At 39.0% G+C, this 27,482-nt stretch overlaps 1 protein-coding gene across 1 annotated transcript in view; it reads left to right on the top strand.

Moving 5' to 3' along the window:
- Positions 1-27,235, top strand: part of LOC127803983 (uncharacterized) — a 29,192-nt gene extending 1,957 nt beyond the window's left edge. Inside the window, exons 2-6 of the mRNA XM_052340666.1 lie at positions 2,350-2,448; positions 3,017-3,152; positions 25,578-25,893; positions 25,994-26,048; positions 26,860-27,235. Coding sequence (XP_052196626.1) covers positions 2,350-2,448; positions 3,017-3,152; positions 25,578-25,893; positions 25,994-26,048; positions 26,860-26,934 — 681 coding nt within the window. The 3' untranslated portion in view covers positions 26,935-27,235. The remainder of the gene's footprint in view (positions 1-2,349; positions 2,449-3,016; positions 3,153-25,577; positions 25,894-25,993; positions 26,049-26,859) is intronic.
- Positions 27,236-27,482: the final 247 nt, after the last annotated feature.

The raw sequence follows: 27,482 nt of genomic DNA, 5'->3' as shown, positions 1-27,482 counted from the left end.
TCACCAAGTTCTCTTCTCCTAAAAGGGTTTTCTCTCCTTTTATTTCTCTGGTTCAACACTATGAAATCCACAAATTGCTCTAAACATGGTTGAATCCCAGCTGTGCACCAACTATACAAAAATGGAAAGAACTCTACTCTTCATTCTGAAGGCTGTTCCATGAATTCCCTAGAAATATTGGCGGTTTGTTTAACTTAGGTAATTCAGATTGAAGCATGAGGGATTGTTCTCTAGTCCTTCCTTTTCCTCTTGTAAGCTTAAGCTCAATTCTATGCCAAAGTAAGATCTTTCATCAATTAAGAGAAAACCTACTCAATTTTAAACTCAACATAAAAAGTAACCACTACTTGTATCTACCATTCTATGGATTTGAAGATGGCTGACTTGCCAACAATCACTTACCCACCGTGCAATGGATATGAAGATGGCTAACTGACTTGCCAAAAGTCTCTTGCTCTTCCATCTTATAAGGTTGTCTTAATTAAGATCTTGACATGCACCACCTACCATCCAAAGAAAGCTATCATTGAAGGAGCTTTAAGAAAGAAAATTCCTTCCCAAGAGAAGGACATATTAGCAAGACTTTCCATTGTCCTTAGAGTGGATCCACTTAAAATCCTCCTCTCTCTTGGGGAAGGTAGAACCTTTAAAAGCTCCATGATGTCCCTAACGTTCCAATCATTATACTATCTTTCTTGAACTCTACATGCCAAACAGCATGCAGAACTTTCTATTTTCAGATAATTATTGAGTGAAGACGCCTTATTCTACTTGGCAACCAAATAGGAGAATGAAAATACTCATTTAATTTGTTCATTTGTACATAAATTTGATTCTTCTACTCGTCACTTCATTCTGATCCCTTCCATTCTATCTTGCACAAAACCTAGAGCTATCTTCACATATGTACCAAAAGAACAACTGCAATTGAGGTTGTTAGTGGGCCAATCTGTTGGTAAATATTTCAGTTCATCCACACCCCTGTTTACTAATTTAACATTCATTTTTTTGATGAGGCTTGCTTCAACTTAACACTCACATTCAACAACTCTGTAGTGATTTGACAAATATTAGTATAGAAAAGCTATCAAAATTTCTAATGAATTAAATAGATCTACCTGGGGCATTATCTACACTTAGTTTGACTACATATTTTGAATGTATATTCATATCTTGATGTTTATCCTAACTAGAAAGGAAAGAAGAACTTATAATATTACAATAATGCAAATAGATATAAGGTCTGGTACTGTTAGGACCTATTTGTTTTTCTCCTCATTTTCTTTGTTTTTGCTGGTTTGGAAATCAATAATTCTAAGAACTTCAAAAACATCCTTGCTTCATGTAGTTGTATTTTCACGTTATAACAATTTTTGAAATCATTTAAACCATATTTTTGTTGCTTTCTAGAGTGGTGTGTTTTTGAGATATTTTTTTGGAAAACAATTTCTAGAACTAGTTCACTGACTATAAAATTTTTTTTGAGGACAACCACATGGGCCCTTAGGATTTCTAATTTAGGACCAACTATTATTTTCTACAAGGTCCATATATCATCCTTCTGAGTGAAAGAACAGTACAAAATCTTATATGCTGCAGATGGATAAAGAATATTGATTATATTACTAATGAAGCAACATGGAACAGGAAAGAAAGGTTCTTTTGGTTCTTTATACTATCTTGGTGTTTATTGGAATTCTTCCCATTTATTTTGGGAATAAAACATATTAAATCCCTGAAGGCTAGTTTGAAATATTAAGTCTACATCCTAGGACTTGTAGATCTGCCAATATTGCTGTCACTATTTTCAGGCCCTTACTTCCTGACAAAAAAATAAGTAACATTATAGAAGCAGTGCTTCTTGAAACTGTGTAATGTTGTAACAAGAAGTTTCCTTTTTGTGCATTTGTTAATGTGTGCATTTGGTCTTCCTATGCAAATTGATTTATTCTATGGTATTCTCCGTATTTTATAAAAAGAAAATAGCTCTTATGAAAATGGTTGCCACCAGTAATGGATGTTGCTGGAATTTCATTGGGACTTTGTTCTATTCCCAGAATTAACTGCATGCTGTCAGTTGTAATGGCCATAAATTTTCTTGTCGTCCTTATCGATAATGGATGGATGCCCACAAATGCTACGTAAACTACGTAAATGAATTGGATATTTGTTTTGTGTTCTTTATCTGTAGGACATATCATGTATGGTATACCGGCTCCTTCCATGCTTCCACGTAAACTTGTGTTTGATAATTTATCTTCTTTTCTTTATTGCCTTATTCTTCTGTGTATGTGTTTCTTTCTTTCTTTCTTTCCTTTCTCAAGGAAATATCATAATTATTGGTTGCAGAATCACATCAGATTTGAAACACATCAAAAGCGCGCTGATACAAAGAGTGCTCTAAAAGATCTTCTTCTCAAAAGTGGTTCCTCCAAAATTACATTTCAGGTAACACTAGTTAAACCATATTTGATTAGGAAAACCCAAGTGCTACCAGTAGTAGTAGATTGGATAATAAAATATGCATTCATTATTTGTTCTTAGTAGTGTATAGTTGTATCTAAATTTGTAACTTGAGCTTGAACCATGCTAAGATATTGAACAATATGCATGAGATTTGGCCCAATAGCACTTTTATTTTAATTTTTCTTTCTCTGGGAACCCCAGGGAGGGCTGACAGGTTGGGTGCTGGTTTTGATGGGGGGGGGGGGGGGGGGGGGGGGGGGGGGGCAACTAGTAGTTGTTATCTAGTGTTCATCCATAAAATAGAAAGGATTCAGCATGCCATATGCAAGAAAGTGATCAATTTTTTGGATAGGAAAGAATAGTTAAAAGTGTTATTGAAGCTAATCTGTAATTTATCAGCATGCTTTTTCATTGTATTTACATCTCTCTCTCTCTCATACATGCACGCAGGCACTCACGCACACATGGCCTGACATAGAAGTTAACTGTTATGGCTAGTGTTAAATTTGTTGTTAGGGATCAAGATAATCCCTCTTATGGTTTTCCTTAGGATTACTTCCCAAGAATGGATGGAAAAGCGAACTGGAACATGGAGGATGTAGATTATACAGACTACTCAGATAAGAAAAATCAATCAAAGTCTTCTGCTCGCCGTTTTAGTAAAGCTCAACACAAGAGAATGAAACGTGAGACTATATTTTCTTTTGAGTATTTCTTTTTCTTATTTCTAATATTTCCTTGAGTGTTTTCATCTTCCATTTTATTCCTTTGGAGTATTGTCCGAGGAGGTGCACTTGTTTTACCCTCTTACTACACCTTAGTACTAAAATACTTGTGTGTTAGGTTTCATGATCATTATAGGATCATTTGCTTTTTCTTCTTTGAAGCTAGAATTGCTACACGTTATTTATTTTATTCTCAATTTTGAAACCTGAATATTGTTATGATTAAATTAAGGAGTCTTCTTGAAGGGGGCAACATTCAACAATTTTATTATTATTTATTGATGATGCAGTTATCAGTTTGCTTCTAATGGTGTACAAAAAAAAAAAAAAAAAATGAAAGAAAGAAAGAAACAAAAAGAGCAAGGGGAGGGCAGAAATGCAACCCTCACAAAACTAGGAGCCTTGTGCATTGGGAATGCTTCTCTATTGGAAGTTTAAGCCATATAATGTGTTGTCAGCTCCCTAAGGATTTGACAAGTAATTCTCGATAGCGGAAGGATTGTGAGAGAAAGAGGGAGAACGAGATAGAATTTAGGGAGAAAAGAAGATAGAACGAGAGAGAGAGATGAGAGAGAGAGAAATTCAGAATTTGTTTATGTATTTTCATATCATCTGTGGAGGGGTTCAGTGGTTTTTATAACTTGATCCTATCCTCCCCCATGTGCGGGTTGCCTACATGTGCTAGGAATGTACCAACTACCAATGTAGCAACAAACTTGGTATACCCCCCCCCCCCCCCCCCCCCCCCCAACAACATATTTTCTCATATACTACTTTTCCCTTCTATTACATTGACAATTACCCCTCCCATCAAAATTTTCTTACTCTCAAGAAATGTTGAGGAGGCTTGCCACACTAGGAAATTGCTTGAGGACATCTGGAAGATACTCCTAGGTATTATTATTCGGATGAAAGTTAGACCATTGGACAAGGACTTGAGTGATGGGAGCCCCCTGTCTGTAGATTACTCTTCCGTCCACTATAGCTATAGGTTCCTTCACACTATCACTAGCATTTGGAGTAGGCAAGGTTGAATTCACTGGTTGTGCTCCCACTGGCTTCTTGAGAAGTGAGACATGAAACACCAGATGGATGTTAGAGCTCTCTGGTAGCTGTAGCCGATAGGCCACATTTCCCACCTTTGCGGTAATGGGAAATGGTCCATAGAACTTTGGGTTTAACTTTGAGTTGGGGTTTTGGAGTAAGGCCCTCAAATGGCCTAGTTTAAGCTTCAAATACACTACCTCCCCCACTTGAAATTCTCTTTCACTCCTCATTTTGTCTGCAAACTACTTCATACGATTCTTGGAGTTACCAATTTTGTTTTAAGTACTTGTAAGGCCTATTGCCTTTGCTGTAGGCAGTGTTCTAAAACACGTTAGGTGCTAGTTGGGCGCCAAACTAGGGCCTAGGCGGACTGTTGTTGTTGATGTTTTTTTTTTAAGTTTTTTATGCAACAAAAACTTATATATATATATATAAATAGATTAGAAACTTATAAACTTATATATATACTTATGTATGTATATATATATATATATAAAACTAACGGTAGAGGTGTTGATCAAGAAGCAAAAGGGTGTGAATAAAGGGTGTTTGGTGGTGCCCTTACAACAAAACTGTAGATGGTGGGGTAGAAATAGAGGAACCATGGGCCATGGCACCAAAGGGTTGGCAACCCTCCCAGCACCCCCTCAGCCAGTTCTAGGGAATTTGGTAGAGCAGAGGAGATTGGCAGGTCTTTGTTTCAGGTGTGGAGACAAATACACCCTGGGCCATCAGTGCAAGCGACAACTACTGCTATTAGATGGGACGAAAGAATATGTAGGGGAAGAAGAGGGGGAATGCAATCAAGATGAGGAGGGAGAAGAGGAGAAGGTGGAGATCTCCCTACATGCTTTAAGGGGAGTGGCCACTAATAAAATTATCAAGGTGGAAGGGAAAGCAAGAGATAGCCGTTTGATGATTCTCATTGACAGCAGAAGCACTCAAGGCTTCCTGGATGAAAGGATAGCTAAGAAATTGAAATGCAACCTCACGGGGACTCAACCCCTATTGGTCATAGTAGCTAACGACCAAAAGGTCTTGTGTAACTTAGTGTGTGTTGGGTTTTGTTAGCAAATGCAGGGGGAAGATTTTGAGGCTGACCTATGTCTATTGAAATTGGGGGGATGTGATATGGTCCTAGGGGTTGATTGGATGAGAGAAGTCAGCCCTATCTGTTTTGACTTTAATAAGGTGGAGGTGACATTCAAGAAGGGAGGAAGGAGGATGACTCTAACTGGTAGTGTGGAGACAGGAATATGTAAGATGATCTTGGGTAAAAGGCTACACAAATTGTTCAAGAACAAGTGGGCACAAGTGGCCCAACTTTTTTCCATACATGTAGTGGAATGGGAGGAGAACATAGAAGGTGAAGGGAAACTCGTGCTGAATTCAATGGACTCCACACAGACTACTTGGGAGGTAACTCAATTGGACCCTCTTGATTTACTCTTAGATGAATTTGAGGACTTGTTTGAGGAACCTAAGTCTCTGCCACCCCCAAGGCCAATAGACCATACCATTAACCTAAAACCCAATACAGAGCCTGTTAACATCTGCTCCTACAGCTATCCTTCAAAACAAAAAGCTGAAATTGAACGCATGATCAAAGACATGCTACACACTTCCATCATACAACCAAGTACCAGCCCCTATGCCTCTCCCTTGCTGTTAGTCAAAAAGAAAGATGATAGTTGGCGGTTTTGTATTGATTATCGCCAACTCAACTCTCTAACCATAAAGAATAAATTTCCCATGCCAATTATCGAAGACTTGTTAGATGAATTACATGGAGCTAAAGTTTTTTCTAAGCTTGACGTCAGATCCGGATATCATCAGATACAAATGCACCCCAATGATATCCACAAAATTGCCTTTAGAACCTACCAAGGGCATTATGAATTCTTGGTAATGCCCTTCGGATTGACCAACACTCCAACAGCTTTTCAAACCCTTATGAACCAAATATTTGAACCGTACCTACTCCAATTCATTTTGGTATTCTTTGATGACATTCTTGTATACAACCCTACCTTCTGCAAACACCTAAAGCACTTAAGGACTACTCTACAAGTCCTCCAATTCAATAATTTGTATATTAGGAACTCTAAATGTGCATTTGCACAAACCTAAGCAGAGTATCTCGGCCATATCATTTCAAGGGCAGGGGTAAGCATAGACCCTCAGAAGGTAGTAGCCATGACTACTTAGCCAAGGCCTACCAATGTGAAAGCCCTAAGGGGGTTCTTGGGCCTTATAGGGTATTACCAAAGATTTGTCAAAGACTATGGCATTATTTGTAAACCCTTGACAGAGTTGTTGAAGGAGGGGTTCCATTGGAGTGAGAAGGTGGAGGAAGCTTTTGGGAAATTAAAAGCTACCATGTGTGAGGTACCTACGTTGAGTCTCCTTGATTTCAATCAGCACTTTGTATTAGAGACAGTTGCAAGTGATGGTGGGGTGGGGGTAGTCTTGATGCAAGGGCGCAGGCCCCTAGATTTTATCAACCAGGCATTGGCCCTTAAACATTTGGGTCTCAGTGTATATGATAAGGAGCTCTTGGCTATTTTAATAGCAATTGAAAAGTGATGACATTACCTTGAAGGAGGGTGGTTCATTATACGGACGGATCATGAGAGTCTTAAGTTTCTGTTGCAGCAGAAACTTCATACTCATCTTTAAAGAAAAGGCATGTCAAAGTTAATGGGGCTTGATTATATTATTTAGTATCGAAGAGGCCATGAGAACAAGGCAGCCAATGCTCTCTCTCGTTGTGTGGAAGAAGGGGCCTCAGCTGCTATTACCTCCTTAACTCCTGATTGGTTCCAGGAAGTAACAACAAGCCACACAAAGGGAGAATGGATCAAGGAGCTAATGGAGCAACTGGTCCTGGACCCTAGCAGCAAATCGGGCTATACCTTGGGGAATGGGTTGTTGAGGTATAAAGAGAGGATGGTGATTGGTGAGGATGAGCCCCTCAGTCAGAAGGTGCTAGAGGCTTTACATGACTCCCTAGTGGGTGGCCACTCTGGGGTATAGAACACTTACAGCAAGATTAAACAATTTGGTCGGGGTTGAGAAGGGCAGTGGTGGAGTATGTGAAGGGTTGTGATACATGCAATTGGTATAAGCATGAAAACATCCACCCCCCTGGGATGTTGCAACCTCTACCCATACCTGATCAGGCATGGACACCCATATCAGCATGGATTTTATAGAAGGCTTGCCAAAGTCAAAGGGTAAGAATTGTGTGCTAGTGGTGGTTGACCGTTTGATAAAATATGCCCACTTCTTGGGCCTATCCCATCCCTTCACTGCACAGGAGGTGGCAAGGGCTTTCCTAGACCAAGTGGGCAAATTACATGGGCTGCCTCATGTAATTGTTTTAGAACGGGACAAGGTTTTCACAAGCCTACTTTGGAAAGAGCTCATAAAGTCCTTAGGAACACAGCTACACGTCTTCCTCCTATCACCCGGAGATAGATGGGAAAACCGAAAGGACCAATCAGTGCCTCAAAATGTACCTAAGGTGTGTGAGCCTAGTGCATCCTATGGCATAAGTGGCTCTCCCTGGCCCAACGGTGGTACAACACCACCCCACACTCCTCCCTAAAAATGACACCGTTTGAAGCACTCTACGGATACAAACCTGCTCTCTTGCCACTAGGAGGAAGCCATAACTTGGTAGCTACTATGGACAATTATTTGGCTTAGAGATAGTAGATGTTGCAAACCTTAAAGAAGGAGCTAACGAGTGCCCAAAATCAAATGAAGCAGTATGCAGAAAGAAAGAGGAGTGAGAGATCTTTCTCGGTGGGAGATAGGGTGTATGTAAAATTGAGGCAAGCCCAACTGAAGATTATATCCCCCCAAGGCAGTCACGAAGTTGAGCTCTAATACTATGGCCCGTATGAAGCAATAGCCAAGGTGGGATAGGTGGCCTACAAACAACAGCTTCCGAAAGGGTCTCACATACACCCCGTGTTCCATGTGTCACTTCTCAAACCTTCTCCAGGCAACAATCTAGCAAGCTCTACTCTACCCTCAACAATTCAATCCATTCAATAGGAGGCAAAGCCTATAGCCATGGTAGACAAGAGGGTCATCTACAAGAAAAGGGTGCCAATCACTGAGGTGTTAGTACGCCGGTCTAATCTGCACCCAAAAAACAATACTTGGGAGTACCATCCCCATCTCTTGAAGTAATTTTCCAAGGTAGCTGGGCTACTATTGTCAAGGCCTGCTCCCGGATTTTTTTGCTAGCATACGAAATCCGAGAGAAGGTCCATTCAAAATGGATACAGATACTCAAAATTTTCAAAAATTTCTTTTTCAAATTTGCTCACTAACAATAGGAGCCAAAATAAATTATACAACATTCCTTACAGCATCATCTCAGGCCTACCACCCATACATTTTCAAAATAAAATGGTGCTAAGACTTTAATTACAAAAGGAAATACTCTACTCATGCCCTCAAAATTATACCCATGGATCTTAATGCTAGGATATCTCTGTATACATCTAATCGGGACTCGCCCAAATAACTATCTTCCCCTTTCTTGGAATGACAAAAGAAAACAAGGTGAGCTACAAGGCTCAACAAGTATATAGCAAAGGGAAGCATTAATAGATCAATATATAAAAGGCATGAATGGCTTAGAGCCAAGGGAAAATCACCACTTGACATATAGACATCAACTGGGTTCATACCTTCTGCATTTAACATCCTCAAGGAAATACAATTTCTTACATTTTAACAAAACACATTTTTCAAGGTGAGCCATAAGGCTCAGCAAGTGTATAAAAACAATGGAAAATAGATATGATCGGACTATCCCTGAACATCAAGCATATCATGCTGTATATAGAAACACATGCCAATCTCATATACACAAACGACACACAATCCATTCCATATGGTTATATAACACGATACTCAGCCATAACATAAATGCATAGATGCACACATAAGGTCCTTGGAGCCCACATAAAATGCAGACATTGACACCCAAGAACCGGTATATAAACTTGCTAGCAGCCAAGAACATGTAACCAAATCAATCACATGAGCCCAAGGCTTTTATACCACATCCATAGATATCATATCCATCACCGTCGTCATCATGTGCCACAACACTCACAATCTCATCAAGGTCACAAGCTGTTGTAGGTCTCAAACCCCCCATAGTCTTATGCATCATAATCACAAGCCAATTTCCACCACCACTACCACCATGCGGTATAATTACACTGACACGCGGCCATACAAGATATGCACAATTTTATCTTCATATCCTCATGTTCAATTACAATCAAACATTTCTTATGCAATTCATGTGTATGCCATTATACAATTAAATACCTTAATACATGCAAGCTCTTAAAACATAGCTCATACACATGGCCATACTATGAATGCACAATAGTAATTACTGCCATGCTTAACATACTTCATATATGCTATAATCCCACTATCATAATCAATTTCACATGCAACTTATATAATCACAATCATAAGGCATATTATGGTTAATTATCCTTAGTGTTTTATGGGTGTATTTCCTTTACCGAAGGCCCCTATCTATCATACAATTATAGGGACATTTCAATGTATTCAAAATTTTTATACGCACTTCACAGCTTAATTCATGCTATCACATAACCACATTATCATTCTTGTTTTACTTCTAAAGCCCTTAAGTCTACTTGCTTCATTAATCATTTAGATGGAGTTAATCATGGTAATTAAGAGCACAATCAAACATATTATACACCCCCCTCAATTTTTGCCCACTAGATTCTTGGCCATTTCACACAGTTCAACATTTAAATAGGTTTCATCACTCAATTAAGTGCAATTATTTGATAATATTGTCAAGGTGGAAGTATTCGTTTTCAGAATTTAAGATTGAACGAATTTTTAAGGAAGGAGAAAGCTATGAATCAAGCATACATTTCAAAGGAAGCCCAGAGACTCACTAGTTGTCCAAATGGTTCAAATCCTATTCCAAATCGAAGCTTATCGAGTCTATATTACAACACAAAAAGCGGATCTCGATTCCGATATTTTTACGAAGAGTTATGCCCAAAAGAGCGCAAGATGCACAAAACTCCTCATGCTAAAAAATGTGGATGCTGAAATGGCTAAGCATCTTAGGTCGACTAAAGTTGGGCAGAATACTGGATTTTAATCTTTAATCGACCAAAATCTAACTTAGATCGACCAAAATTGGCCAAAATGAAGGTTTCTAAGCTTAGGTCAATCGAACTCTGGCTTAGGTCGACCGAAGTTCAACTTCAGTTAACTGAAGTTGGGCAGAATGCTTATTCATAATTTTAGGTCGATCGACCCTTTGACTAAAGCTACATATAAGTCACTGGGTGACTTAGGTCGACCGAAGTCATGGCGAGGGTCACGAACAAACACAAATGCGAAACAAAAGAACACATAAGATACACTCAACCCCATAACTAGTTTCCTAACCCACAAATGCCATTCCTTGAGGGAAAACATGGGGTGAACAAACCCCATAGAGACTATCAATGAGACTCAACAACATTTTAAGAGAACCCATAAACCTTGAAAGAAATGGAATAAAATCCATTAACTACAAAAATGGTCCTCAAGACTAGCACAAGGATAAAAGCCATGATCATTTATACAAAAGAAACATCTCAACCATCATTTAGAGGAAATAGATATTGGGTGTTTGCTTGAAAGAAGAAGAAGAAAAGTAGGAACTTGCCTTTGAAGCTTGAACCAAGGAGAAGAAGAAGCAACCTGCTAGAGCTGGAAATTCACCTTCTTGAAGCTCCAATACAAAGAACAATGGAAGAAGAAGAAGAAGAAGAAATTGAAGGAGAAAGGAGGAGAAGAAGAAAATGTCAAGAGAAGGGGTAGAGATGAAATGAAGAAGAAGCAAAACAAGACAAGAAGAGGGAGTGGGCATGGCATTCACGTCTGCCCCCAACTGCTCCCATCACCCCTTTTTCCCATTCCACATTTGCCCCTCAATTGTGCTCGCGCGCACACACACACATAAGCCCAAGCCCATTTTGACCCTTTACCATTTCATTTCCTTTGTTTAAATCTCCACTTATATTGCACATGGCCCAAGCCCAAATCCATTATCCCAACACATTTATTAAGCCCAATGGGCTAACTCTTCAACTTGGTTCCAGCTCATTTCATTTAACTTAACTAAAATACAACATAATTTGCACTTGGGCTTAACCCAATTTCAGCAGCCCAATCCATTTGTTCACATGATCAACCCCATTTATACTTCATTTTAATTTTCCACTTACATTTCATTCTCCCATGAATTAACATTTCCATTAACTTGCCTTTTTATAAACACATAAAATATTTTGACCCATTTAATTTGGACAATGTTTGAAATGCATCAAAAAGAGTACTTTGAGAAGCAAAAAAGGCAACAAAAAAAGCTGTTAGTGAAGCAAGGTCAAAAGCATATGAGAATCTATATAAACGACTTGATACAAAAGATGGAGAAAGGGATATATATAAATTAGCTAAAGCAAGAGAAAGAAAAACAAGGGATCTAAACCAAGTGAAATGTATAAAAGGTGAAAATCAAAATGTATTAGTGAATGAGGGTGCGATTAAGGAGAGATGGAAGGAGTATTTCACAAAATTATTCAATGATGGTGGAGACACAAGAGTTAGGTTAGGACATTTTAGTAACTCTAAAGGGAACGCGAACTATATATTTTATCGACGCATAAGTTCAAAAAAAAATAAGACAAGCATTAAAAAAGATGAAAAATCATAAAGCGGTGGGACCGAATAATATACCAATAGAAGCATGGAAATGCATGGGAGAAGAGGGCATCTCCTAGCTAACAAAATTATTTAACGCGATTCTTAAATAAAAAAAGATGCCAGATGAGTGGAGGAAGAGTACTTTGGTTCCTATATACAAGAATAAAGGAGATATTCAAAATTGTAAAAATTACAGAAGAATTAAGTTAATGAGTTATACCATGAAACTCTGGAAGAGAGTAATAGAGCAGAGGCTAAAAAAAAAAAATAGTCTCAGAAGATCAATTTGGTTTCATGCCTGATAGGTCAACAATGGAAGCTATATACCTAATGAGGCGCCTAATGGAAAGGTATCGGGATCATCAGAAGGACCTGCATATGGTGTTTATAGATCTAGAAAATGCCTATGATAGAGTCCCTAGAGAAGTATTATGGAGGGTTTTCGAGGAGAAATGAGTCCGAATAGCCTATATACAAGCCCTTAAGGACATGTATTACGGTGCAGAGACAAGGGTTAAAACATGCGAATGGGATACTGAATTGTTTAAAATTACAATGGGACTGCATCAAGGTTTTGCACTAAGTCCATATTTATTATTTGCTTTAGTAATGAATGAACTCACTAAATACATTCAGACAGAGGTGCCATGGTGTATGCTATTTGCAGATGACATAGTGTTGGTGGATGAAACAAAAGAATGAGTGAACACTAAGCTTGAGTTGTGGAGAAACAATTTAGAATCTAAGGGATTTAAATTAAGTAGAAGGAAAATATAATATATGGAATGTAAATTTAGTAAGAATGCAAGAGTGAAGGATGTTATAATAAAATTGGAAGACTAAACCATATAAGGAAAAGACCATTTTCGATATTTGGGATAAGTGATTCAAAAAGATGGAGAAATTCACGAGGATGTCACGCATAGAATTAAGGCAGATTGGCTAAAATGGAGAAATACATCGGGGGTGTTATGTGATGGTAAAATTCCATTAAAACTGAAAGTAAAATTCTATAGGACAATTATAAGATTATTTTTGTTGTATGGCTCTAAATGTTGGGCAGTCAAATGCCAGCATGAGCAAAAGACGAGTGTAGCGGAGATGAGGATACTAAGATGGATGTGCGGCCATACAAGAAAAGATAAAATTAGAAATGAGGTTATTCGTAATAAGGTAGGAGTAGTGCCAATTGAGGAGAAGATGAGAGAGATTAGACTAAGATGGTTTGGTCATGTGAGAAGAAGACCAAGAGACGCTCATGTGAGGAGAATTGATGAAATGGAACAATTAGTCAAAACAAGAGGTAAAGGCAGAACCAAAAAGACTTTAAGAGATATATTAAAGTTTGATATGAAGTGTATGGACTTAAATGAAGATATGACAAAAGACAGAAATACATGGAAGTCTAGAATTTATATAGCTGACCCCACATAGTGGGATAAAGGCTAGATATGTTGTTGTAATATCTGAAATGCATCACACATAATTAGCTATATTTCTCATAAAATTCTAAACCCATTAACGAGTCGTTACAACTGTGACTTACTTGAGGACAAGTAATGTTTCTAGCGGGGGGGAATTATCACGGGACTATAATGTAAATAAGGAGATTACTAAGGCTGAAGGATAAGAGGGTATTATTGTAATATGGGAGTAGAAGGTAGTTAGAGCACATGGATCAAATTCAAATGTAACATCCAATTGTTGGTGCCAAGGCTTGGTATATAAACCTACCTTTGCAGTCGTGAGAGGCATCCATTGAGAATACAATTGATTTTTTTTCCCTCTCACGCTTCTCAATCTCTCTCTCTCCCAATTTCTCTCTCTCTATCGTTCTATTCTCTCTTCCCTCTTGATCCATCAGTTCTTGTGCAATTCCCATTGAATTGCGAGAAAACTTTCCCTTGTTAGAATCTCATTTTGACACTTAGCTATTTCTTGGGTAGTATAGGGATGAGTTAATCCAATAAAATAGCTGTATTTAGTGAATCTGTCCACTATAACCATGATGCAATCCTTCCCTTCTAACTTGGGAAGTCCTTAAATGAAATCCATTGAAATGCTCACCCTAGGTCCTCTTGGAATTTCCAAAGGCTGTAATAGCCTTGGAGAAGCTACATTCTCTGACTTGCACCTTCTGCAAGCATCATATCCCAACACAAATTCCATTACATATCTCTTTAGCCCTAGCCAATGGAATAGTTGTTTGATCTTGTGATAGGTGTTCACAACGCCCGAATGTCCCCCTATGGGGGAGTTATGTAGTGCTTCTATTATTTTTCTCCTCAGTCCCTCATCATCCCCTATAACCAGCCTCCCTTGATATTTGATCAAGCCATTAGTCAGTGTATACCCGGGCCTTGACGTTAGATCCACCACTAATTGTTGAATAAGCTCCTTGGATTTCCCATTTGCTTCGTAACTTGAAACTACTTCTTTACGCCAATCTGGGATTACTATTGTGATTACAGCAAAGTTGCCCTCCTCGTAACACCTTGATAATGCATCTACTGCTAGGTTTTCCTTTCCCTTCCTATATTAGATTGTGTAATCCAATCCCATCAATTTAGTCATTCCCTTCTATTACAATTGAGTATGCAACCTTTGTTATAGCAAGAATTTCAGACTTTCATGGTTTGTTTTAATTACAAACTTACCTCCTTCTAGGTAATGTCGCCATTTGTCTATAGCCATTAACACTACTAGTAATTCCTTTTCGTAGATGCTCAATCCAAGATGTGTTGGAGCTAGTGCTTGGCTAAGAAAAGCCAATGGCCTGCCCTCTTGAACCAACACAACCCTAATCCCACTAGCACTAGCATCCGCTTCAAGGATGAATGGCTTATTGAAGTCGGGCAGCCCCAGAATAGGCACCTCACTCATAGCCTTCTTAAGCTTGCAAAAAACCTCCTCTGCCTTAGAATCCCAATGGCACCCATCATTCTTCAACAATTTTGTTAGGGGTTGGTTGATGATGCCTTAATCCTTAACAAACTGGTGATAGTAACCGGTTAGTCCTAAGAAACCCCTAAGGCCTTTGACATTGTGAGGCCTTGGCCACTTAACCATGGCGGCCACCTTGCTTAGGGTCAATGCTTACCCCTACAATGGATATAATGTGGCCTAAATACTCCACTTGTCCCTATACAAAGGCACATTTTGATTCTTTGATATACAATTGATTGAGCCTAAGGAAAGGACCTCAAAAGTGGTTTTTAGGTGGCCAAGATGTTTAACAAAGGAAGGGTTGTAGATTAGAATATCATCAAAAAACACTAGGATGAATTTGTGAAGGTAGGGCTCAAAAATCCGACTCATTAACGCCTGAAAGGTAGCTGGGGCGTTAGTGAGACCCAAAGGGCATAACTAAGAATTCATAATGCCCTTGGTGGGTTTTGAAAGCTGTTTTGGGAATGTCTTTAGGTTTCATTCGAATTTGATGGTAGCCTGATCTAAGGTCTAGTCTGGAAAAACCAGTAGCATATTTAAGCTCATAAAGCAAGTCTTCCACAATAGATATAGGAAACTTGTCTTTGATGGTTATGGCATTTAGTTGACGATAGTAAACACAAAACCTTCATGAACCTCTTTCTTTTTGACAAGTAATACGGGTGGTGCAAAAGGGTTGTGGCTTGGTTGAATAATAGACTTGTGTAACATGTCTTTGATGAGTCTTTCAATTTGGGTTTTTTGTCTTGGTTGGTAACTAGAGCTTACATTGATAGGCTTTGTGTTTGGCTTAAGATTTATAGTGCGGTCAAAGGGTCTCTCGAGTGGAAGGGAGTTGGGTTCCATAAAGAGGTCCTTGAACTCAATTAAAAGTATATTAAGAGAGTCCATCTCATGTACCTTCCTTTGATCATGGGAGTGGCTGCTCACAGTCATTGTTATTTCTCCTTCTTGCTCTAAATCGTCCCCTATAGGTTCCATGGCATGAATGGAGAATAGTTGTGCCACCAGAGAGAACTTACTCTTGATCATTCTTTGTAGCTTCTTCCCCCAAATCATCTTGCATACCCCCACTTCATGGTTACCCATTAGGGTCTTTCTTCTTCCATCTTTCTTGAAAGTTACCTCCATTTTATTAAAATCGAAGCTAATTTGACGCAGTGTGTAGTGTAAGTGTGAAAAAAACACACCAAAATAAACCGTTGAAAGAACAAAGTTCAATGGCCGAAGCTTGGCTTTCAAGAAGACGCAAAAAGAAGATTGTTTTGCTAAGAAAATCCAAGTAGGTTGCTAAAATTTGTATTGAGAAAACTTGATTACAAACTCTAGATCCTAGGCATATTTATAGTGTTTGACTAATCCAAATCCATCTAATATTTGTAAACAAAATCCAACTAAAATCCTAATAGAAATAAATCCTAAGTAAAAGTCAACTAGAATCCTAATAAAAATAAAACCCTAATCAAACATGAAGTAGAATCCTAAATCAAGTAGAAACATGAAGTAGAATCCTAAATCAAGTAAAAACATGAAATAGAATCCTAAATCAAGTAGAATTCTAAAACATATAAAGTATTAAAATATTATTCTGGTGCTACTGTTCCAACGTGGTCGGCTCAGCCTTGGCTTGGATCGGGTCTTGATCAGTGTCCGTATCATAATTAGACTTACCCTCTTCATCCAATCAATACCAAGCACCACTTCACTACCCCCCAACTTGAGTAACCTCAAGTTAGCTGTGAAATCCTCCCCATTCATCTCCCAACAAAACCCCTTGCACGCTGATTAACTTAGGACCTTGCTGCCATTAGCTACTGTTATTGAGAGGGGTTAAGAGTGAATGATCTCACACCCCAGGCTCTTTGCCATAGCTTCATCCAAGAAGCTATGATAATTGTTTATTTTTCCCTCCACCTTAATGATCTTACTTTTGGCCACCCCTTTCAAGGCATGGAATGAGATTTCTCCTTTATCTTCCTTTTCTGTTTCGGAAGGCTCCCTTCTTTCCTCTTCTTGGTCATCTTCTCTTTCTACCAGCAGTAACTGTCTTTTGCACCTATGCCTCGGGAAAAACTTGTCTCCACATCTATAGCATAGCCTGGCCTGACGTCTTTGTTCCATCAATTTTCCTCCATTTGTAGGAATAGGAGTGGTAGAGGGCAGTGCTAGTACACCCTTACCACTGTGCCCCATATCCCTTCCCAACACTCTATTTTCGGCCTGTTGTCCCCTTGAGATCACCCCCCTTGTCTAATCCCTCTACTTTTTCATCAAAGCCTCGATGGTCAATTCTTGTAGCCTCGCACTCTCAACAGCTTGCTTAACTGTTCAAGGCTGCACCATTTTCACCATTGGCCTCACTTCATCCCTAGGCCACTAATAAAACTCGACACAAAATACTCCTCAGACAAATGGGGATTGTGCACTATCATTAAGGATCTTAGCTCTTCAAACTTGAGCTGATAGACATGCACTTGTTCCCTCTTGTTTGAACTTATTAAATTCCTCAATTACATCCCTCATGCTTTTATTTCCAAATCCCTCACAAAGATCATCAGCAAATACATTCTATGGGCTTTCTTCCTTCACTATAATCCACCCTTGAAACCATGCATCTCCCATATCATTCAAGTAAGCAGAGCCAGAGTGATCTTCTATTGTTCCTACACTTGATATAGGGAGAACATCCTTTTACACCTCCTTATCCACCATCTCGGATTCTCCCTATCAAAGAGTGGAATATCTAGTTATGGCACAGGGAAGCTTGGTTGATTACGATTAGCCTAAGCTCCTGGCCTTCTTTCCAGCGTATTCTCCCTTACAATCTTCGATTCCAACTCAAACTCCAATGATCCTACTAGTTGGTGCTCCATTCCTACTCCGAGAAGGATTGGCTTCAACCTCTCTAGGAGGAAATTTAGCAATGAATCTTATCGGTTGTTGGGATGCAAACAGCCTCACAAACTGGTGCATTTGTGTAACGACCCGCTCCCACTTACGGGTGCCACTGATAAATAATCGATCAGATTACTCACCTATCAAACCACAACTGAAGGGTTGGACTATGTTTCAAGAGAAACGCCCTAGGTGGGAACTAGGCTTCGTCCTTCCCTTCGCTCCACTCAGGAATTGGTCCTAACTCAATCAAGAAGACACAGCGGACTGAGACCCGAAACCCGAGTGAGCTTCACCTCTCTTCAGCTCGCCCCATAGCAAGCCAGAGGTGACCCAGGCACAAGCTAGCATACAAACACTTCGCTGAGTATTGGGGATTTATGAGAACGTACCTTGCTGATCTTTACTTGGTCCGAAACTCATCTTGGCCAACTAAGCCATATCCAAAGAACCATCTCACAATCATTTATCACACTATGATGATTACACAATTAAATACATCTAGTGCTCAATATCGCTTACATTCAATTACATGAATACATATAAAAATTACAGGGGAATACACAACAACACATCTCAGGCAACAAGGCTAATTGCCACAACAGCCTCCCGGCGCCATCCCTGCCTGCATCTGGACTTGCAACATCTACACATGAGGTAAAACCTCGTGAGTCACAAAGACTCAGTAAGGGTGCAATGCATGTAAATATGAGTATAATCATGTTTATGTATGCCAAATGCATGCAAATGAGGCTAGGATTACACATCCTCACAACCCACTAAGGTTTGAGGCATCAACCTATCAGCCCCCACCACTAGTCCTCCATATGGCCACAGGTCCACTAGTTCTTGCATCACACAAGATATAACCACTACATGCCAGTGCAACATAAAAACATTATCAAGCATATTTACCAACTTGCAAGTCCACCTCCACCTGGGGCCGTCCCTTACCTGGCTCGAAGCCTCAACTCCGCCTCGGCACGAACTCCAGCCCGAACCTCTAGTTCCTCTAGGATCACCGCCTCCCCGATCAAACCTAGATGCAAAACACACAAAACCCAACTCCATTAACATCCGGCATTAAACCAATGCCCTCAACTTCGCCACACATTGCAAAAACTCACCCGACAACAACTTCCGATCAACCCCACCGAGGGTTCAATCCAACCACTACGACACAATTCATTATCTCTCATAATCAAATTATTTTGAAAAGAAATAAATTAATTACCTCGATTAATCTGAAGAGAAAAGCAGCTAAACGCCCACATCGGCCTTGCCTCTCGAGAAACCACTTGTGCTCAAAAATCCAAATTTCGAGCTTCCGGCAAGCTCATCAAGCCCCAAAATAATTTCCAAGACTTTTTCCATATTTTCCTGGATTTTTCGACTATTTTTCCTTATTTTCCATAATTTATTTACCTTTTATTTTTTTTTTCTTTTTCCTCCTTTCTTCTCTTCTTCCCGCACCTCCCCCTGCACGCGCACTGTTCATCTTCCTCCTCCCCGCGGCTGCTTCTTCCTCGCGTGCAAACAGGTCCGTTCCAACTGCTGCGCACGGCCGTGAGCCACCTTCCAGCATTGCCTCCACCGGTCTCCACCATCACGAGCGCCAACGACCGTGGCTGTTGCTCCTGGCTCCGCCCGCTGCTACCGCAGCCGCCATGGCTGCCGATGCCTCACAGCTGATCGCGACCACAGCTGGTCGCTCCCCACGCCGCTGCTGCTCCGAGCAACCTCCATAGCCGGCTAAGCTTGCTGCAAGCGCCGCTGCCTCTGGCCGCAACAACCGTCTCTGCCATGGCCGATGCTTTCAGCATCGTTGCAACCAGCCATGGCCGCCGTTGCCTTTGCTGCTTTCGGCCTTCTTCAGCAAGCACATCGCCGCTCATCACCGCGGTGGTTGCTGCTGCTTCTTCGCGACCCCATGGCCGATTGGCCTTGCTTCTTTTGGTCATTGCAACAGCAGCTCAAGGCTGCTTCTTCCATGGTCGAGCGCAGCTACCTCCCTCTCGCGCTCTCACTCTCTCTCTCGCAAGCTTTCTCTCGATCTCTCTTGCTTGCAATCGCACGAAGGCTCTCGGCCCTCACTCTTTCTCTCCTATTTGATTTCAAATTTTGAAATGGCAGCAGCCCGCGACTCTGCCTATATATATACCCACGCCTATATATATATAATTACATATATAAAGCCTTTAATCCCCCTATTTTATCATTAATCCCACTTAAGGAATTTTAATTACGCTTGAGACTTTTAATAATAACACTTTGACCCTCCAAGGCTTAATTAAATTATCATCAAGCCACACCACATCTCGATTTTTATCAAAAATTAATAGCCGACCGCTACTTGGGAATACCGACCTCGTCCCTGCGCCTGCACGGGACCTTTATTCGACCCGAAAACACTTAAGGGTTGCCTTACTCAGAAAACCGAACCACCCCTAGGGTCCCCTCAGCTTCCAGGAGGTCCCCTCCGACTATTCGGTATTGGCACTCACTCGGACTTATACAAAATTTATTCCGAAAATTATTCTCGGTCGGACTGCTTCCAGCGTCATTAATTTCATCTCGAGACGCTCATCAATCTCTTGCCCTCTTCCCTAGACATCCAAGTCCCGAGGCACTCCCAGCTGCGAATTCGACAATTTTATTAATTAATTGCTCGAAATTTACCCTTGGGCTTCCCGGGCCACCCGGGATCATTTCAAAATAATCCAAAATTTATTTATTTTCAATACCATGTAATACCGGGTATTACAATTTGCTCCATCAATTGTTCCCGTAGCAGAGTACTCTGCTCTTGGTTCTCTTCATGCCACCTTTCCATCACTTGGTTAGTATAGTTATCCATCCCTGTTCCGATAGAGGATTTCAGAGTTCTCATTCTCGTTTGCATCTCCGCCATCGCTGCAGTAACCTGCTACAATTGAGACTCCATTTGTTTCATTCTCATTCCATCGACCATGGTGATGAATTCTCAGGAATTTGATCGATGCCCGTTCTCTCTAATTCCAAAAATGTCAGCTCCCTAAGGATCTGACAAGTAATTCTCTATCAATGGAAGGATTAAGAGAGAAAGAGGGAGAATGAGAGAGAATTTAGAGAGAGAAATTCATAATTTGTTTTATGTATTTTCTTATCATCTGTGGAAGGGATCAGCGGTTTTTATAGCTTGATCCTATCCTCCCCCATGTGTGGGTAACTGCCTACATGTGCTGGGAGTGTACCAGCGGCCAATGTAGCAACAAACTCGGTACAACCCCCCCCCCCCCCCCCCAACATCATATTTTCTCATATACTACTTTTCCCTTCTATTACATTCTAATTACAGTTATCCCCCCTTACTCGTTAGTACATGACGTGTGAGGGGGATGTAGACTTTTTGTTACTTCATTTTAGGATAAAACTAGCCTCTTTCTGCAACTGAAGCACAAATATGTTAATTTTAATCTAGTGTAGAAATAATTACACTTTGCTCCATCACATTTACATTAATAAACTTGAAATATAAGGGCTTGACTATCACAACCAAATAGACATTGTGTTAAATGGGATTGGGTGAACATAGAAAACCACTTTGACTAGAGTTCAACTTCGAGCAAATGTATGGCATATAGACTTGGGGCCATATATAAATCCTTTTATTTATCTTTGTACCTTCTCCATTAGGCGGCTTAACAAATATATAGTTTCTATTATTGATCTACCAAGCATGAAATTGAATTGGTTTTTTGGCACCTTGGTTTCTGCTCTTAATCTTTGTTCAATCACTCTCCCAAAGTTTCATGATGTGGCTTATTAGCCATTGTTTTTAAAGTTGCGAGTTGACTCGTATTATTTTATGAGTTTACAAGTCAACAGCTATAAAATGAGTCAACTCGCATGTAAAATCGGTTGTGGTAGACTCAGACAAGGATCGCGAGTCAACTTGTTAAACTCGGTCCGAGTTTCGAGTTTACCGAGTTCACTCTTTGGCTTTAGTTTCCAGGCCAACATATATGTATATATGTATATAAGTCTTGGTTCCTTCCCTATTTTGGTCTTTCTATGCAAACCCTAAACAGCTGAGAGTAAGCGATCAGCATTCCCCCTTGTTGCGACGTGCTTCATTAGTGCCGATGCTTGCTGCGATGTGTTTGATCGATGCCAATGGTTGCTGCGACAAGGTTGATCGGTGGCGGTGCTTCCAATTGCTGTCTATGTGCTCTAGCTCTCTGCTCTGTTTCAGCTTTGTTCGTTCACTGTTCATTCACCTTCCTTCAAAGTTCAAAGCCTCAAAATCAAAGGTATAGTGAATGAATTTGACCCATGTACGAGTGTGTTCGATTGCTGTCCGAATTCCGATTGCTTCTGCTTTTGACCCTTGTACAGTTGTACAAGTCATATATATATATATACATATATACATATATTTTTTTATAGATATTAATATTACTCTCATTGCTACAATTTTCAGGGAATTTACTATCCACTGTCATAATTTTATTGCATATGGTCTCTATTCATGTGTGTATCTTTTAGTTTGTATAAATAACATATCCAGCTGTTATCCCACTATGTGGGGTTGACTACATGAATTCTAGACTTCTATGTGGGTTACATCCCAACAGATAGTTTGTCTAGAATTCATATTTGGATCTGACTAGGTTTTACGCTGGCTGTCGGCTACCTAACGCAACCCTCCTCCTTTATCCGAGTTTGGGACCGGTAGTGGATAATATCCCCTGGCGGAGTAATGATGAAATGAAGTTTCAACACCATCTTCATATGGAGAAGTTTTATGAGATGGTGGTGAATGAAGATAATTGATATAGTTGTGTTCCATCACTTAGTTGACATGGTGAAACTAACAAGTACAATTGATATCTTTTAGTTTGTATGTATATGTATTTTATTTATAATAAGGATTATGTGATTATAAGTATATATTTATATAAATTAAAGAATATTTTTAATTATCCGTAAAATCTTACGATATTACGATTCAATTTTACGATATGATTTTATGGACCCTCTTACGATCCCACTTAAAATCTCAATTTTAACAACCTTGTTTCTAGCTATAGCTAGATTCCTCTATATTTTCACAAATTTGAACATCTCCTTTATTCTTGTAAATATGTGCTAAAGTGCCCTACTCCCACTTGTATGACATACTTTTTGATTTAAGGATCACACTAAATAATCTCATTAACAGAAAAAAAAAAAAAAAAAAGAGAATTTCTTCTCCAATGCATTTCCGTGCTTCTATCGATATGTTATTACCCATTTTAACTGATTTAATATTCTTTTATCCTTTTCAATGCTTGCTTTATTTCATTTGGACATAAATGTCTATAAAATATGTACTTTCTATATTCTTTAGAGTTACTAAGATGCCCCAACCAAATACTTGTTTCTCCATCTTTATTGAATAATTTAGAGAAATACTCGTTCCATCTCTCCTTGATCATCCCGTCATTTACTAGTAATTTTTGGTTTAATTTCACTTGGCATTGTTTTTCTCTCTCTTACTTTAGCTAATATATACATCTCTTTCTTCATCTCTTATATCTAGTTGATATAATTTTCATAAGCTTTTGATTTTCTTCAATAATTGCTTCCTTTTTTTTGCTTCTTTTTTGGCTAAACCATACCTTGTTAGGTTTTTTCATTATGACATTGATGTAAATTCTTGCAGCAAGATCTCTTTGTTTTGATTTTCTCTTGTAACTCTTATTTTGTCCACTAAGACTCTTTGATTTGAGATTTCTGTCCATAACTCTCCTAGAGCCATTTTTTGTTGTACTTTGAATAGCAGTAGCTAACCAAATCAGGAGTGAAGTTGGCTACTGCTATTCCTTCTTTTTCTTTTTTTTGGCTGAGGATCACTACTGATTTGGTTAGTGCCTCTCTTTCTTCCGTCCCATCTCTTCTATTACAGTTTCTCCTTAAATTTTTTTTTTTTTCACCTTAAATCCCACCATCTGATGCTTGAGCTTTATTTTGTGTAATTTTTCTTCCCATTTTTGATATGGATGTCATTAACCAGAAGTCTGTTCAGTTGTCTGACATTCTCTTAGTTTAACTTTACAATCCTTATAACATAAGTTGCGCTTTTGTCTCATAAGCTAGTAGTCCATTTGGGCAGTTGATACTCTATTTTTATGTGATTATGTTCGTCCCTTCTCAAAACCTTGTTGGCTAAGATGAGCTCATACACTAGCAAAATCCAAAATAGCTTTACACACTCTCTCTCTCTCTGTTCATTCTTCTCTCATCATCTGTTCTCTCTCCTTGGTCCTACACCAATGACTTCATCCATGCATTGTTCCGTATAGTGTATCTTTAATTTCTTGTATCTGTATGTAATGATTTTAGTACATGTACAGTGAAGTATAGCCACGCAAGCAATTTATGAAAACACTACTATGATAGCGTAGAGTGCGTTGTACTTTTGTGCCTAAATTGGGTAAGGGGTAATGGTCCACAAGGTTTTTAGAGATCATGTTCACCTTGCACCCAGAACTCAATGGACCTAAGGTGGTTACCAACATGTCTACCAGAACTGAACAGGGAGCACTTAGGAACCAAATCAAACAAAGCCAAATAAACTCGGTTTGACATGAGTTTCAAAATCTACCTATGAATTGTTAAGAATCTTGCAAGTTGGGCCATTTGACTTAATTTAGCAAGATTGTAATGTTCAACCTTCCTTTGTAAATAACTTAAGGGTTGTTCTCTTCGTGTTTCAATTTTCAGTTTTGTATTTTGAGTGTCTGTTTTGAAATTACTGAAAACACGTTCTTTTTGTCTATATCATTTTCTGTGTTTTGAAAATTTTAAGTGTGTATGTGATAAAAAGAACTAAAACAACTTTTTGTTGTTTTGAGTTTTTTTTCAAAAATGCAATTTTGAAAATATGAAAGTAAACACGTTTTCACTGTTTTAGAAAACTGAAAACAACGAAGGGAATTGGCCTTAGGTTTTCGGGTTAGTATTTCTAATTATGCATGTAAAGTTAAAGTTTTCCTTGCATTAAGATTGAAATACCAGTAGAAGCCATTAGCTGAATGCTGTTTAGTAAAGGTGGAAGGAGAAAGGCTTCACTGCCAATTGATTTCATGTGAACTCACTCAAAGTTACGTTCACGTACTCTCTTTATCCACATTCTGCAACTGTATGAAAAGCAACAGACTGCAGCTTTTCTCACACAAGACTGGTTAAGTTGGTTACAAAAACCAGAAACCAGTGCTTGTTTATATCTTTTGAAACTGGATTACTAGCAAGGAAAATTTTATAGGGTGCAAAAAATATCTCGGGTAAATTACACCCAGACCCCCCTAGTTTGGGTCATTTGCACGGAGTCCCCCCGTGCTTTGAAAATGCTTCTGAAAGTAGTTTTGTGTCCAAGCACCCCTACGTTACTCACGCCTTCAGTAAATCTTAATTAAATCTAAATTAACTAAAAGTAAAAAACCAAAAAAGTATACAAAATCAAGAAAACCCATCACAGGTGGGACCATCGGTGACTGGAAGAGAGAGAGGGGGGAAGAAATCGGTGAAGAAGACGAATCAGCCACACTCCCATGCATGACATACAGCTAAAAGAAGGGAGAGATCTAATTATAAAGAATTAAGGCCTTGGGGCCTCTTCAATATTCAGTAAATTTATCTTTTTGCATTCTGCTGAATTTTCCCTTTGCATTTGTTTTCCATTCATAGATAAGTTTCGAAGAGAGAAACTTGATGATGATTTTGATGAACATCCTGACCCAATCTTTCAAGCAAAATTTGGAACTCGATGTTATACTTGGTCATTCAAATCATGGGAGCAGCAGTCTTATTCTCAAAACTCTACAAATGGGTTTGAGTGGAGAGAACACTCACACTGGCAAAATGGTAGAGATAAAAACTGGCAGAATGAAAGTGACATTGAGACTGATGATGAATCTTCTAATTTCGCTGGCTCATCTTCTGACAGAAGAATACTCGATCTACCCCTACAAGGTCCTTTAAATATAGATGATGTCAAGAATGCGTAAGTGCTCATGTCTTTGCTCTTTGTTGTACCAGGACTAATGGTATATATTTGCTTTTTTTTATCTTCAACAATATGACTTGATGGAACTTTCTTGCAGTTTTCGCATATCAGCTTTAAAGTGGCATCCTGATAAGCATCAAGGCCCCTCTCAGGTTTGTTTATAATCCTAATTGTTCCCAATAATTACTTTTACTCTTATAGAGTTTTGAGGGTGCTGCACCTGACATACCTTACATAAATAATTAGTTACCAGCCTCATTGAGAGATGCATATGCCCACCAATTTAGATCATCATTATTCTCCCTTTTTTTGGGTACCATTTTCTATATTAGAGTTGATCATGGAAAATGTTAAGTAAAGTGTCTTTCTTTCCTTCTACCATGTAATAAGGGTTGTTATACTATCTTAGTCATAAACTAGGTTGATTTTTCCCATCTGGATCAGTGGTAAAGCATTTGTTGGATGGATAGACCATGGGTTGCCATTTGGAAACAAAAATTGTGGATGTTTCCAAACTGGGCACTCCAGCTGAATTGAATTTCTGGTGGATCCATAATTTTTTTTGATCCCCTGAGAGATAAAGGTCTAGTTTTCTTTTTATCCCCTGGAGCTCATTCCTTTGAACTACGGCATGAGGTGATCTAACTTGCATTCATTTTTCCAAGACATTTCTCTTTTGTGACTTTTTGGTCATGGGTTCAAGTCGTGGAAACAAACTCTTTGCGAAGCAAATCTTGTACAACTTCTATTTCTTTTTTCTTTTTAATGTTTATAAGAACTTCATTTCATCTGTATCACAAGGGATAATCAATATGTAGGGATTCTATATTCCAGTGAAAATCTGGTTCTGTAAATTGTACATCAGCTGATACTCGATTTCATTTTAGTTTTGATTCCTTTCAAGAAGTATCAGGTTTGTCAAAAGATATAATTTCGTAAAAACTTATAGACAATTGTGTGCAGGCAATGGCAGAAGAGAAATTCAAACTATGTGTAGATGCATACAGATCACTCTGCAGCGCCCTCTCCTCAACTTAAGCCCCTAGGTTTTCTGGTTCAATTTGGCATAGCTCCTTAGGATGATTTTCCTTTCAAAAATGTCCATGGTCAAATTATCTGTAGGCTATGGCATTCTTTTAATCTTCAGAAATTTACATGCAAGCTTAATATTACAAGTTGTTGTAAAGTTCCGATCAACTGGTCATTTGATCTAGGAAACCAGGCTGGTATCAGGAATAATCATCTTGTACCAACCGTAACACGAACCAATTGAGTGCATCCACACTATTTATTCTTCAAGAGGACTTGGTGTTATATTGAGAATAAGTTGGTTTTAATTGCTATTACATCTGATACAGGTAGCTTCTGGTATAAGGCCTATCCCTTGCAGGAATAATGACATTGGTCTGAAAATCTAGGCTGAATTGTGTGGCCAAATTGTAAAAAAGAAAAACCGTTAAAGTCATTGTTGATGAAGGGCAAAATGGTCAAAAAGCCATTCCGCCACCCAATTCAACCTAAATGTTCAGGTTAGTCACCAGTATTTTCTCTGCAGAGGTGCAGAGAATTAAACGGTATTTGTTTGA

Source organism: Diospyros lotus, chromosome 6, assembly GCF_014633365.1.
Source record: "Diospyros lotus cultivar Yz01 chromosome 6, ASM1463336v1, whole genome shotgun sequence".
Taxonomy (NCBI): Eukaryota; Viridiplantae; Streptophyta; class Magnoliopsida; order Ericales; family Ebenaceae; genus Diospyros; species Diospyros lotus.
This window is presented reverse-complemented; position numbering and strand designations above follow the sequence as displayed.